This window comes from Heterodontus francisci, chromosome 35, assembly GCF_036365525.1.
Source record: "Heterodontus francisci isolate sHetFra1 chromosome 35, sHetFra1.hap1, whole genome shotgun sequence".
In the NCBI taxonomy this organism is placed as follows: Eukaryota; Metazoa; Chordata; class Chondrichthyes; order Heterodontiformes; family Heterodontidae; genus Heterodontus; species Heterodontus francisci.
In genome coordinates, this window is record NC_090405.1 from 47,101,338 (window position 1) to 47,114,359 (window position 13,022).

Sequence of the window (13,022 nt, forward strand, 5' to 3'; positions counted from 1 at the left end):
CCCTTCCTTGCTAGAACCACAATAGGGTTCCTCTTGTTCTCACCTTCTACCCACCAGCCTCCATATTGAATGGATCATATTCTGCCACCTCCAGCATGATGCCACCATCAAACGCATCTTCCCCTCCCTTCCCCTCCACTTTCAGCATTCCGTAGGGACCATTTCCTCAGTGACACCCTGGTCCACTTCTCTATCACCCCCAACACCCCCTCCCCTTCCTATGGCACTTTTCCATGCAAGTGCAGGAGATGCAACACAGGCCCTTTTTCTTCCCGTTTTCCTCACCCCAAATATTTCTTCCAGGTGACAATGATTTAAGTGTATTTTCAATTTAGTATACTGTATTCGCTGCTCATAGTGCAGTCTGGCCTACATTGGGGAGACCAAATGCAGATTGGGTGACCATTTTTGCAGAACACCTCCATTCAGTCCACAAGTGTGATCCTGAGCTACTGGGTCGTCTGTCATTTTAATTCTCTTCCTTGTTCTTACGCTGACATCTCTCTTCAACCTACTGCAGTGTTCAGTGAAGCTCAACGTAAGTTCGAGGAACAGGGTCTCATCTTTCAATTAGGCAATTTACAGCCTTCTGGACTGAATATTGAGTTCAATAATTTCAGACCGTGATCTCTGCTGCCATTCTTTTTTTTTGTATGTTTCGGTACACCTGCTCTAGGCACATGTCTTTCTGCAAGACCACAGAGATAGGCGAGTTATTTGCCGCAGAATTCCCAGCCTCTGACTTGTTCTTGTAGCCACAGCATTTATTTGGCTTGTCCAGTTTCTGGTCAATGGTGACTCAGTATGTTGATAGTGGGGGATTCAGCGATGGTAATGCCCTTGAACGTCAAGGGGAGATGGCTAGATTCTATCTTGTTGGAGATGGTCCTTGCCTGGCACTTGTTTGGCATGGATGTTACTTGCCACTTATCAGCCCAAGCCTGGATTTTGTCCAGATTTTGCTGCATATGGACATGGGCTGCTTCAGTATCTGAGGAGTTGCAAATGGTGCTGAACATTGTTCAGTCATCAGCGAACATCCCCACTCCTGACCTTATGATGGAGGGAAGGTCATTGATGAAGCAGCTGAAGATGGTTGGGCCCAGGATACTAACTCAAGGAACTCCTGCAATGGTGTCTTGGGTCTGAGATGTTTGACCTCTAACGACCACTACCATCTTTCTTTGCGCTAGACTCCAACCAGCGGAGAGTTTTCCCCCTGATTCCTATTAACTTCAGTTTTGCTAGGGCTCCTTGATGCCATACTCGGTCAACTGCTGCCTTGCTGTCAAGGGCAGTCACTCTCACCTCACCTCTGGAGTTCAGCTCTTCTGTCCATGTTTGAACCAAGGCTCCAGGAGCTGAGTGGCCCTAGCGGAACCAAACTGAGCTTCAGTGAAAGGTTATTGCTTGAGCAAGTGTCGCTTGATAGCACTGCCGATGACCCCTTCCATTATTTTGCTGATGATTGGGAGTAGACTGATAGGGCGGTAATTGGCCAATTTGGATTCGTTCTGCTTTTTGTGTACAGGATGTACCTGGGCAATTTTCCACATTGCCCAGTAGCTGCCAGTGTTGTAGCTGTACTGGAACAGCTTGGCTAGGGGCACAGTTGGTTCTGAAGCGCAAGTCTTCGGTACTAATGCCCGAAGGTTGTCGGGGCCCATAGCCGTTGCAGTATCCAGTGCCTTAAGCCGTTTCTTGATATCACGCGGAGTGAATCAGATTAGCTGAAGACTGGCATCTGTGATGCTGGGGATCTCAGAAGGAGGCCGAGATGGGTTATCCACTCAGCACTTCTGGCTGAAGATGGATGCAAATGCTTCATACTTTTCTTTTGCACTGATGTGCTGGGCTCCCCCATCGTTGAGGATGGGGATATTTGTGGAGCAGCCTCCTCCTGCCAGTAGTTTAATTATCCACCATCTTTCACGACCTGATGTGGCAGGACTGCAGAGCCCAGATCTGCTCTGTTGGTCATTGGGTCGCTTAGCCCTGTTTATTGCATGCTGCTTCTGCTGTTTGGCATGCAAGTAGTCCTGTGCTGTAGCTTCATCAGTCTGACATCTCATTTTTATGAACATCTGGTGCTTCTCCTGGCATGCCCTTCTACACTCTTCTTTGAACCAGGGTTGATTCCTTGGCTTGTTGGTAATGGGAGAGTAGGGGATATGCCGGGCCGTGAGGTTACAGATTGCGATTGAATACAATTCTGCTGCTGCTGATGGGCCACAGCGCCTCATGGATGCCCAGTTTGAGTTGCTAGATCTGTTCGAAATCTGTCCCACACAACACGATGGTGGGTACCTCCAGTGTGAAGACGGGACTTGGTCCCCACAAGAACTGTGCGGTGATCACTCCTACCAATACTGTCATGGACAGATGCATCTGTGGCAGGTAGATTGGTGAGGATGAGGTCAAGTAGGTTTTTCCCTCGTTGGCCCCCTCACCACCTGCTGGAGACCCAGTCTAGTAGCTTTGTCCTTTAGGATCGGCCAGCTCGGTCAGTAGTGGTGCTACCAAGCCACTCTTGGTGATGGACATGACATTTCCCCCTCTCTTTTTTCTCCCCCCCCCCCCCCCACCCCTTCCCCCTGAGCACATTTTGTGCTCTTGCTACCCTCGGTACTACTTCCAATTGGTGTTCAATATGGAGCAACACTTATTAATCAGTGGAAGAGGGGGGGATGCAGTAGGTGGTGATCAGGAGGTTTCCTTGTCCATGTTTGACCTGATGCCATGAGACTTCATGGGGTCCGGAGTCAATGTTGAGGATTCCCAGGGCAACTCATTTCCGACTGTATACCACTATGCTGCCACCTCTGCTGGGTCAGTCCTGCCGGTGGGACAAGGCATACCCTGGGACGATGATGGGTGGTGTCTGGAACATTGTCTGCAAGCTATGATTCCGTGAGTATGACTGTCAGGCTGTTGCTTGACTAGTCTGTGGGACAGCTCTCCCAATTTTGGCACAAGCCCCACATGTTAGTAAGGAGGACTTTGCAGGTTCGATGGGGCTGGGTTTTGCCATTGTCGTTTCTGGTATCTAGGTCGATGCCAGGCGGTCCATCCGGTTTCATTCCTTTTCTTAGACTTTGTAGTGGTTTGATACAACTGAATGTCTTGCTAGTCCATTTCAGAGGACATGGAGTCAATCTTTTGGTCACGTTGTCTGGGGAAGCATGTTCTTGCTGTGGAGGGAGTGCAGCGAGGGTTGACCGGACTGATTCTTGGGATGGTGGGACTGGCGTGTGAGGAGAGATTGAATTGGTTAGGATTGTATTTGCTGCAGTTCAGAGGAGTGAGGGGGGGATCTCATGGAAACGTATAAAATTCTGGCAGGACCACAGGGAAGATGCAGGAAGGATGTTCCCTATGATGGGGGAGTTCAGAACCAGGGGTCACAGTCTAAGGATACGGGGTAAACTTTTCAGGACTGAGATGAGGAGAAATTACTTCACCCAGAGCCTGTGGAATTTGCTACCACAGAAAGCAGTTGAGGCCAAAACATTGTATGTTTACAAAAAGGAGTTAGATATAGCTCTTGGGTCTAAAGGGATCAAAGGGTATGGGGCGCAAGTGGGAACAGGCTACTGAGTTGGATGATCAGACATGATAATGAATGGTGGAACAGGCTCGAAGGGCCTACTCCTATTTTCTATGTTTCTAACCGCATTGCTGTGGGTCTGGAGTCACATGTAGGCCAGACCAGGTAAGGACGGCAGATTTCCTTCCTTCAAGAACATTAGTGAACCAGCTGGTTTTTATTTTACACCAATCGGCAATGGTTTCATGGTCACCACTAGACTAGCTTTTAATTCCAGATTTATTAATTGAATTCAAATTCCACTTTCTGCCATAGTGGGATTTGAACCCATGTCCCCAGACATTACCACCATGTCTTCCCCTTCCCACTTTGCTGGAGGAAAACATCTCTGCATTCATCAGATGAGACAGGCAGTTCAGCTTATCAGGACTTCCCCGTACTGTTTGCAATTACTTGCCAGATGCAATTAGTGTGATTTTCCCCCCCCCCACTCATTTACATGGTTTTCATTTTAAATATTGCTTGTTCAGTTCCATAAGGAGTGCAACAAGATTTAAAATTGAGAAGCATTGAAGCTTTTGTATTTTTTGTTTAATGCTAAAGGCAAGGGAGATGAATGCTTGACAATTAGACAAATGTTTTCCAATTTGCATGGCCTGTATCATTTTGGATACAGCACAGCCACATGCTAAGTAAAACTCTCATCTGTCTCGACAGTATCTCTCTCCAAGGAAAGCTTATTGTACAGCACTAGTGAGTTTGAGTCATAGTCGTACAGCATAGAAACAGGCCCTTCGGCCCACTGCGTCCATGCCGACCATAATGCCTATCCATACTAATCCCACCTGCCTGCATTAATTCCATATCCCTCTATGCCTTTTCCCCTTACTGACACTTTAGTTATCCAAGGGTGCTAATTTGTGGACATTCTGGTTTTAGATTATTCATGGTCTTTTTAGTGCATGACTCCTTTACCAGCAAAGTATCTCAGTCCATCATTGGTCTGTCCAGGGTTCAAGCTAAATCAATGCCAGTGCAGTGTGCTAACATTGTCATTTGGTTCTCATGTGACTTCTTCTTTGGCCTCCTTGTCTCGAGAGACAATGGGTAAGCGCCTGGAGGTGGTCAGTGGTTTGTGAAGCAGCGCCTGGAGTGGCAGACTCTTTCACAGGTGCTGCAGATAAAATTGGTTGTCGGGGCTGTTACACAGTTTGTTCTCCCCTTGCGCTTCTGTCTTTTTTCCTGCCAACTGCTAAGTCTCTTCGACTCGCCACACTTTAGCCCCGCCTTTATGTTTGCCCGCCAGCTCTGGCGATCGCTGGCAACTGACTCCCACGACTTGTGATCAGTGTCACAGGACTTCATGTCGCGTTTGCAGATGTCTTTAAAGCGGAGACATGGACGGCCAGTGGGTCTGATACCAGTGACGAGCTCGCTGTACAATGTGTCCTTGGGGATCCTGCCATCTTCCATGCGGCTCACATGGCCAAGCCATCTCAGGCGCCGCTGGCTCAGTCGGGTGTATATGCTGGGGATGTTAGCCGCCTCGAGGACTTCTGTGTTGGAGATACGGTCCTGCCACCTGATGCCAAGGATTCTCCGGAGGCAGCAAAGATGGAATGAATTGAGACGTCGCTCTTGGCTGACGTATGTTGTCCAGGCCTCGCTGCCATAGAGCAAGGTACTGAGGACACAGGCTTGATACACTTGGACCTTTGTGCTCTGTGTCAGTGCGCCATTTTCCCACACTCTCTTGGCTAGTCTGGACATAGCAGAGGAGGCCTTTCCAATGTGCTTGTTGAATTCTGCATCGAGAGACAGGTTACTGGTGATAGTTGAGCCCAGTCTCTGCCTGTCATGGATGAGCTGGACGTACAGCCAACGAAATCTGAACTCAGTGATGCCATTGATTCTCTAGCCAGCGGAAAAGCCCCTGGGAAGGACGGGTTTGCCCCTGAAATCATCAAGAGTGTCAAGCCTGCTATACTTTCAGCACTGTACAAACTGCTTTGTCTGTGCTGGGACTGCTGAGGGAGCAGTACCACAGGACATGCGCGATGCCAATGTCATCACCCTCTAAGAACAAGGGTGACCGCGGTGACTGCAACAACTACCGTGAAATCTCCCTGCTCAGCATAGTGGGGGAAGTCTTCGCTCAAGTCGCTTTAAACAGGCTCCAGAAGCTGGCTGAGCGTGTCTACACTGAGGTTCTCATGTGGACTTCAAAAAAATATTGCCTTGTCACCTTCCAGTTTAAAATTGTGTAAAACTGCCTGTGCTTATTTCTGCGATAGATTGTTATCTAATTTTGTTATAACATGTTTCAGAATAATTTTCTAACCTGGTCTCTCCTGGGTGGTTGTTTCTGCTACTAGAAAATTTCAGCTTAACCCCTCACTTTCTGACAGCGTTAAAATCCCCATGATTGGAAAAACAACTTCTGTATTTGTGCAGTTTTACTTTGGAAAATATTAATGCTACTTTCTTTGAGCCTCTATTTTTAGAGGATTTGGCACAATCTATCTTATTGACACTTTCTAAAAAATATCTGTCTGAGTACATAAAAATGGGTTATAAATGTTATCTAAATCAGATGTGAAATCTTTTCTATCAAAATAGGCAGCCCAGGTGTTAAGAGTATATTGTGATTCTTGCAATGAAGGTAGACTTTTAAGCTGATCAGAGTGGTAGCATTATTGGTTGGCAATGTCATAATTGCTTTTGTAAAGGTAATCGAATGGGAGGTGAGAAAAGCAACTTGGGTGGAAATTCCCAACCTGAGCAACTAATGTACAGAACTTTATATTAATCCATGTAAAAGTTCACCACGTTGGTCTACGTTTGTGCAGCTGGCATAAGAGAACTGATGTCAAGCATGTTAATTCAAGCGTTGGCATTCGGATGCTGTTCTCCCATGATCAGAACTAAACATGCTGCTGTAAAAGCATCTTTTTGGCTCACTTTTTTGTAATCTGTACTGTTTCCAGTTGTGGGGGAGTGCAACACTAGAGGTCATCAATATAAGAATGTCAAAGAAATCTAAGAGAATTTGGAAGAAACTTCTTTACTCATGGAGTGGTGAGAATATAGAGCTCACTATCACATGGTGTAGTTCAGCTGGATAGTATGGATGTATTTAATAGGAGGTTAGATGAGCTTATTCCAAGAGAATTGGGTTAAGCTGATAGATGAGAAAGGATGGGAGGCGGCTGGAGTGGAGCATGAATGGCCTAGGTTGGGCCAAACAGCCTGTTTCTGTGCTATCTATTTTATGTAATTCTGTGTACTAAACTAGAGCTGCATTCCACCCTTGATTGCGATAACTTTTAGTTTTAATTAAATCTTTTTTTCCTGTGGAACTTGGTTTCACTATCTGCTTAATTCAGGGTGTTAGTAAGCTTTGTCAGGCAGGATCTTTCCTTCAGAATTCATGCTTGTTCCTGATTCACATACTGGCACTCCTGCAAGACTAGATCTTTGAATAGTTGTAATTATTTTACATGTAGTTGGGTTCATGGGCCTAGGGCTTCCAACCCTGCTGCAGTTTCCAGGAATTAAAGTTTAATCCTCCCCTGGACATTGCTGTGAGCAGCCCAGGAGAAAAATTATGTTTAAATTTTCTTTTAACACACCTGTTATAACAATGTTGGTGGGATGGTGAAGGCTGTATGGGTGGAGCAGTGGGAGGTCATTTGATGAAACCTCCAGGAATAGGTTCAACTGTTGGCATCATCGAATGGGTCTGTAATTCAGAACTGTCTAAGTATAGGTGACCCATCAAAAATGAAGTAGCATGAATTGTAATGAAATCTGTGCTTGTATCTCAAATCTAAAAATACTTCTTGCTTCAAAGGGGTAGTTGAGGTTTTATGATTTAACCAACTCTGACTGCACTTCAACTTTTGAGTTACAGAACATGCTTGTTCACATTGTTCCAATTCAGTTGAAATTCTATCTAAAATTGTTTCTAACCACTTCTTTTGCCTCTATGGTGCAGGTCTGATGGTACCAAGCAACCGTTGAACCGTTGTGAGGCTTCCCACCCACATCAACATTTACAGCAGTGCAACATGTCACAACCGCAGGTAAATGGATCTTCCTTCCTGATTAAATGCACTATTTGTGCTTTATTCTTTGAAAATTTAAACATCTGGATGCTGATTGCACACTGCACAAGGGTGGGGAAGAATAATGTTAGAAATCTGTTTTGTAGTTGATACAACCTGTCTTATGGCAATTTATTTTTCATAACCGTATGTACAGTGAAACCCACTTCGGGGAAATGTTTGCCTGTTAGTATTACTGAAATAAAACGATTATAAACCTTGGTGATAGACTGTTTAAAAGTATTTTCTTATGGCCTTAGCAGATTAATATGAATGAACTGGTCTGGTATTTTTAGTATGTGGTTGCGATAGTAGAGAGCAGCATAAAGCATAAACAATGCATGCCTCCCTTTGTTCCCACAAACCAAATTGCAACCAAATTAGTTGCACAATAGCTTATTCATACAGGGAATAGGAAATTTGGAATGCTTTCCTTAAACGTTGCTGTTTTATCCTGTTAAGGGGACTACAGGAAGGCTATAATGACACACTATTACTGTTTGCTTTGAGTTCTTGAAGTTCTCTTCCTGCTCTCCTCCTCCCTACTCTAGTTTCTTTTAATTCACCAATTAATATTTAACCTAGTAGGAGAGTATAGCATTTGTGATGGAATTTTCCAAAGATACTATTTGTAGCTGGAACTCACTTTTATATTTTGCATTAAGTACTACGTCATAGCAGTTTGCTTCTAGGAGCAATTCTTGGGTGTCCCGCTCTTAATTATTTTACTTAAGAACATAAGAACTAGGAGCAGGAGTAGGCAATTCAGCCCCTTGAGCCTCCTCCGCCATTCAATACGATCATGACTGATCTCATCTCTGCCTCAAATCCACTTTCCTGCCTGTTCTCCATAATCTTTCAACCCTTTCCTAATTAAAAATCTATCTCCTCAAATTTGTCCAATGCCTCGGCATCCACCGCACACCGGGGTAGTGAATTCCACAGACACTCAACCCTTTGAGAGAAGTAATTTCTCCTCATCTCTGTTTTAAATCTACTACCCCTAACCTAAAACTAAGACCTCTTCTAGATTGCCCCACCAAAGGAAACATCCTCTCTATGTCTAATTTGTCAATTCCCTTAATCATCTTGTACACCTCAATTAGATCCCCTATCATTCTTTGAAATGCTAGAGAGTAAAGGTCTAAACTGCTCAATCTCTGTTCATAAGACAAATCCTTCATCTCTGGAATCAATCTAGTGAACCTCCTCTGAACTGCCTCCAATGCAACAAAATTGTACGCAATACTCCAGGTGGGGTCTCACTAATGCGTTGTACAGTTGCAGCAACACTCCCCTACTTTTATATTCCTTTAGCAATAAATGCCAAAATTCCATTTGCCTTCCTTATTACCTACATACTAGTTTTCAGCGATTGATGCACGAGGACACCCAGATCCCTCTGCACCGAAGCGCTCTGAAGTTTCTCTCCATTTAGATAATTTGCCTTTCTATTCTTCCGAACAAAATGGATAACCTCACACTTATCCACGTTAAACTCCATCTGCCAAATTTTGGCCCATTTATCTAATCTATCCATATCCATTTGTAAATTTCTTATTTCTTTATTGCAACTTACAGTCCCATCTATTTTAGTGTCATTTGCAAATTTGGCTATAGTATCTTCTATCCCTGCATCCAATTCATTAATATAGATTGTAAATAGTTGGGGCCCGAGGACCGAACCCTGTGGCACCCCACTAATTACATCTTGCCAACCAGAAAAGGGCCCATTTATCCCGACTCTGTTTTCTGTTGGTTAGCCAATCCTCTATTCAAGCTAATAAATTGCCCCTCACCCCATGTGGTCTTAACTTGTGTATTAACCTTTTGTGTGGCACCTTATCAAATGCCTTCTGGAAGTCCAGATATACTACATCTACAGGATCCCCATTCTCCGCTTGTTACATCTTCAAAGAACTCTAGCAAATTAGTCAAACAGGATTTACCCTTCATAAAACCATGCTGACTCTGATGGATTGTTTTTTGACTTTCTAAATGTCCTGTTATTGCTTCCTTAATAGTGGATTTGAACAATTTCTCAATGACTTATGTTAAACTAACTGGTCTATAGTTTCCTACTTTCTGTCTCCCTCCCTTTTTGAATAAGGGAGTGATATTAGCATTTTTCCAATCCACTGGAACCTTACCCACATTCAGGGAATTTTGGAATATTATAACCAATGGATCCACTATCTCCACAGCCACTTCCTTTAAGACCCTAGGATCTAGGCCATCAGGCCCTGGGGACTTGTCTGCCTTCAATCCCAATAGTTTGCTCAGTATTTTTTCCCCAGTGGTGGTGGTTGTTCTAAGTTCCTCCCTTTCTATAACCTCTGCATTACCTGTTACTATTGGGATGGTACTAGTGTCCTTCACTGTGAAAACTGAGACTAAATACTGATTTAGTGTCTCTGCAATTTCTGTGTTCCCCACTATTAACCCCCAGTCACATCCTCCAAGGGACCAACATTCACTTTATCTACTCTCTGCCCTTTTGATATACTTATAGAAGCTTTTGCTATCCATTTTTATATTTTATGCTAGTTTTCTTAATTTACCTTTGCTCCTTTTATTACTTTTTTAGTAACCCTTTTGTTGATTTTTAAAAGCCTTCCAGCCTGCCTTTGCAATATGGTATGCCTTAGTTTTTGTCTTCGTTATCCTTAACTTCCTTGCTTAGCCATGGATGTTTTTCCCCCTTCTGACAATTTTTCTTCCTCTCTAGAATATATTTTAGTTGGGAGGAATTGAATATCTCTCTAAACATCTGCCACTGCTCATCAACTGTCCTACCTTTTAGTCTTCCTGCCCAGTCCACTAGGGCCAAATCTGTCTTCATGCCTCTGTAATTACTGTCGTTTAACTCCAGAACGCTATTGTGTAGTAACAGTTATTCTTTTCTAGACGTGCTCATTGATAGCCTATCCTGTTTGCTATGTTTTTGTTCTCCAGTGTTTTGGCCTTTACCCTTGTCTATCTGAAAAGTGTGCTTTTGGAAACTGAAAACCTCTTTTAACCTTGAGTCTCTCCTATCTATAAAAGTATATTGGAAAGTAAAACAAACAAAGGGTTTGGGAAAATATTTGAAGAAAAAATAAATGTATTAGAAATGGGGCAGGGAATATCAAGGGAAGAAGGGCAAACAGGATCCATGTTTAAACATTTAATTCAATTGTTTATATTTTGAAGTTAAAATTACAGCTACTCAATGTTGGAAGAAGTATTAAACGATATTGTTTCAGTATTGTAGGCACTGCAAGTTTACAAAACCAGGTAACCTGGGAAGGCAGCAACTGCTCTGGATTTAATGGCAGTCTTGAGACTTTCAAGATAATCTGGTTAATGCAAAGAACAACTGTTTGTATAATTAAGTTACAAGTCTGAAAGATTTAAGCTGCCTTAAGTTACAACTATTGGCTTGTATAATGTACAGAAATCTTCCATCACCTTCAGTCGAACCATGGAAGGCTCATTGGGTCAAATAACAGTGTTATAGTGATGGGGGAATAAAGTGGCTTGATTGTACATTGGAAGTGATGTGGGAAAATTAAGCAACACCAAAGACATGTATCCTATGTGTAATTGACATGTCAATAGATAATTGAGTTTAAAAGTTTTGATGCATTACCACACGTGTTTTTCATTTGAATACTTTTTTTAAAATTCAGTTGTGGGATGTGGGTATTGCTGGCTATGCCAGCATTTGTTGCCTATCCCTAATTGCACTTGAACTGAGTGGCTTGCTAGGGCATTTCAGAGGGCAGTTAAGAGTCAACCACATTGCTGTGGCTCTGGAGTCACATGTAGGCCAAACCGGGTAAGGACAGCCAATTTCCTCCCCGAAAGGACATTAGTGCACCAGATGGGTTTTTACGGCAGTCAACAATGGTTTTACGGTTACCATTAGTCCAACTTTTTTAAATTCCAGATTTATTAATTGAATTCAAATTTTGAACCCATGTCCCCAGAGGATTAGCCTAGGCTCTGGATTACTAGTCCAGTGACATTCCCACTACACCACCACCACCACCACCACCCCCAGCTAATGCAAGTTCAGATTTGCATAAACAAAGGAAAAATAGTGCTTGCATTTTTTAAGTAGTAATAGAGATGCCTGAATATGCATACCACTGTTGCAAAAGTACTGCCCATTGCAAAGTAATTTGAATGAGAACATTGAAGGGACTTAGTACAACCAAGATCACAAAGCTCTATGAGCTTCATACAGAATGGGTTGGATGTTGGTTAATTATTGTCTGATTTGTGTTCTTTATTAGCAATTCACATTATACAGTCTATTCTGGTTTTACGTTTCCTTTTGTGCTTTCTTCTTATGTATCTTCTGTTGGTTATCTTTCACCACCCCCCCCCCCCCCCCCATGCTCAAAAGTTACTACCTGCTACCCTGAGTCAGTTCATGTACACGAAGATTGACCACATCATAGTGTTCACAAAAAATTACAAGTGCAAATTTGGAGGTTAAGTATTGATTTCTTAAAGGGACAATTCAGCAAGCGTGACCCAGTTGTATTGAACTGTATGATAAGCATATTGTAACTTTTAAGCGAGTTGCTAAATGAGTATTTCATCTTGGCTTCACTGAAATAAGTTGAGATAATTAAATTGATTTGGACTCCTGATTTTCTAGAGCCTGGAGTTCAAAACAGATGGTGTTTAATTTTTAACAAGTCTTCTAATAAATATTCATGAGCTTGCCTTAATTCATTGCCCTCACGGAAATATGGGAGTGACATGCCTGGATGCAATCTGATTGTGTTGCATTTTTAAACTGGAGTGACAAAATCACATTAGCTGTTGTCATAGCTATCATGGAAATCCAGGATTGGTGAAGTTTGATGTCTTTCACAATTAATAATGACAAGGCAAGCCATTTTGCCATTCACTGCTTTTTAAAATGTTTTAAACTATCCAATCATTATACCTGAGTTTATTATATAATGTTTTTCAAAACAACCTTTGCTGCTGTTGAAGTAGGTTTATTTGCATATTTCGTAGAGAAATTTGAAGTACTAAAATCCTAATGTTTATGACAACTAATTAATGTTTTTACTCTTGCAGACAATATGGGCATCAGGCACAGAATGTATAGCCAAGTATAACTTCAGTGGCAGTGCAGAACAGGACCTTCCATTTAATAAAGGCGATGTTCTCACCATTATTTCAGTCACCAAGGTAATTGTGTTTATCAGTGTCCCTTTGGAAAATAAATGAAAGTCCATTCTTCAAAAATCTTTCTTTATTCTCTGAAATGTTTTTGATATCCAGGAAGTTCCTTCACATTTTTTGAATACCTTGTAATTAAGCTCACATTGTACAATAGTGTCTGCTTGATTAACTGCCATGTG

At 42.7% G+C, this 13,022-nt stretch overlaps 1 protein-coding gene across 5 annotated transcripts in view; it reads left to right on the top strand.

Annotated features, from left to right (window-relative positions):
* The window catches only part of csk (C-terminal Src kinase), a 157,084-nt gene that overhangs the window by 97,526 nt on the left and 46,536 nt on the right, over positions 1–13,022 (top strand). For all 5 annotated transcript variants that reach the window (XM_068015464.1, XM_068015465.1, XM_068015463.1 and 2 more), the window contains 2 exons: positions 7,545–7,632; positions 12,736–12,849. In XM_068015464.1, the coding sequence (XP_067871565.1) occupies positions 7,618–7,632; positions 12,736–12,849 (129 nt within the window). In that variant the 5' untranslated portion in view covers positions 7,545–7,617. The remainder of the gene's footprint in view (positions 1–7,544; positions 7,633–12,735; positions 12,850–13,022) is intronic.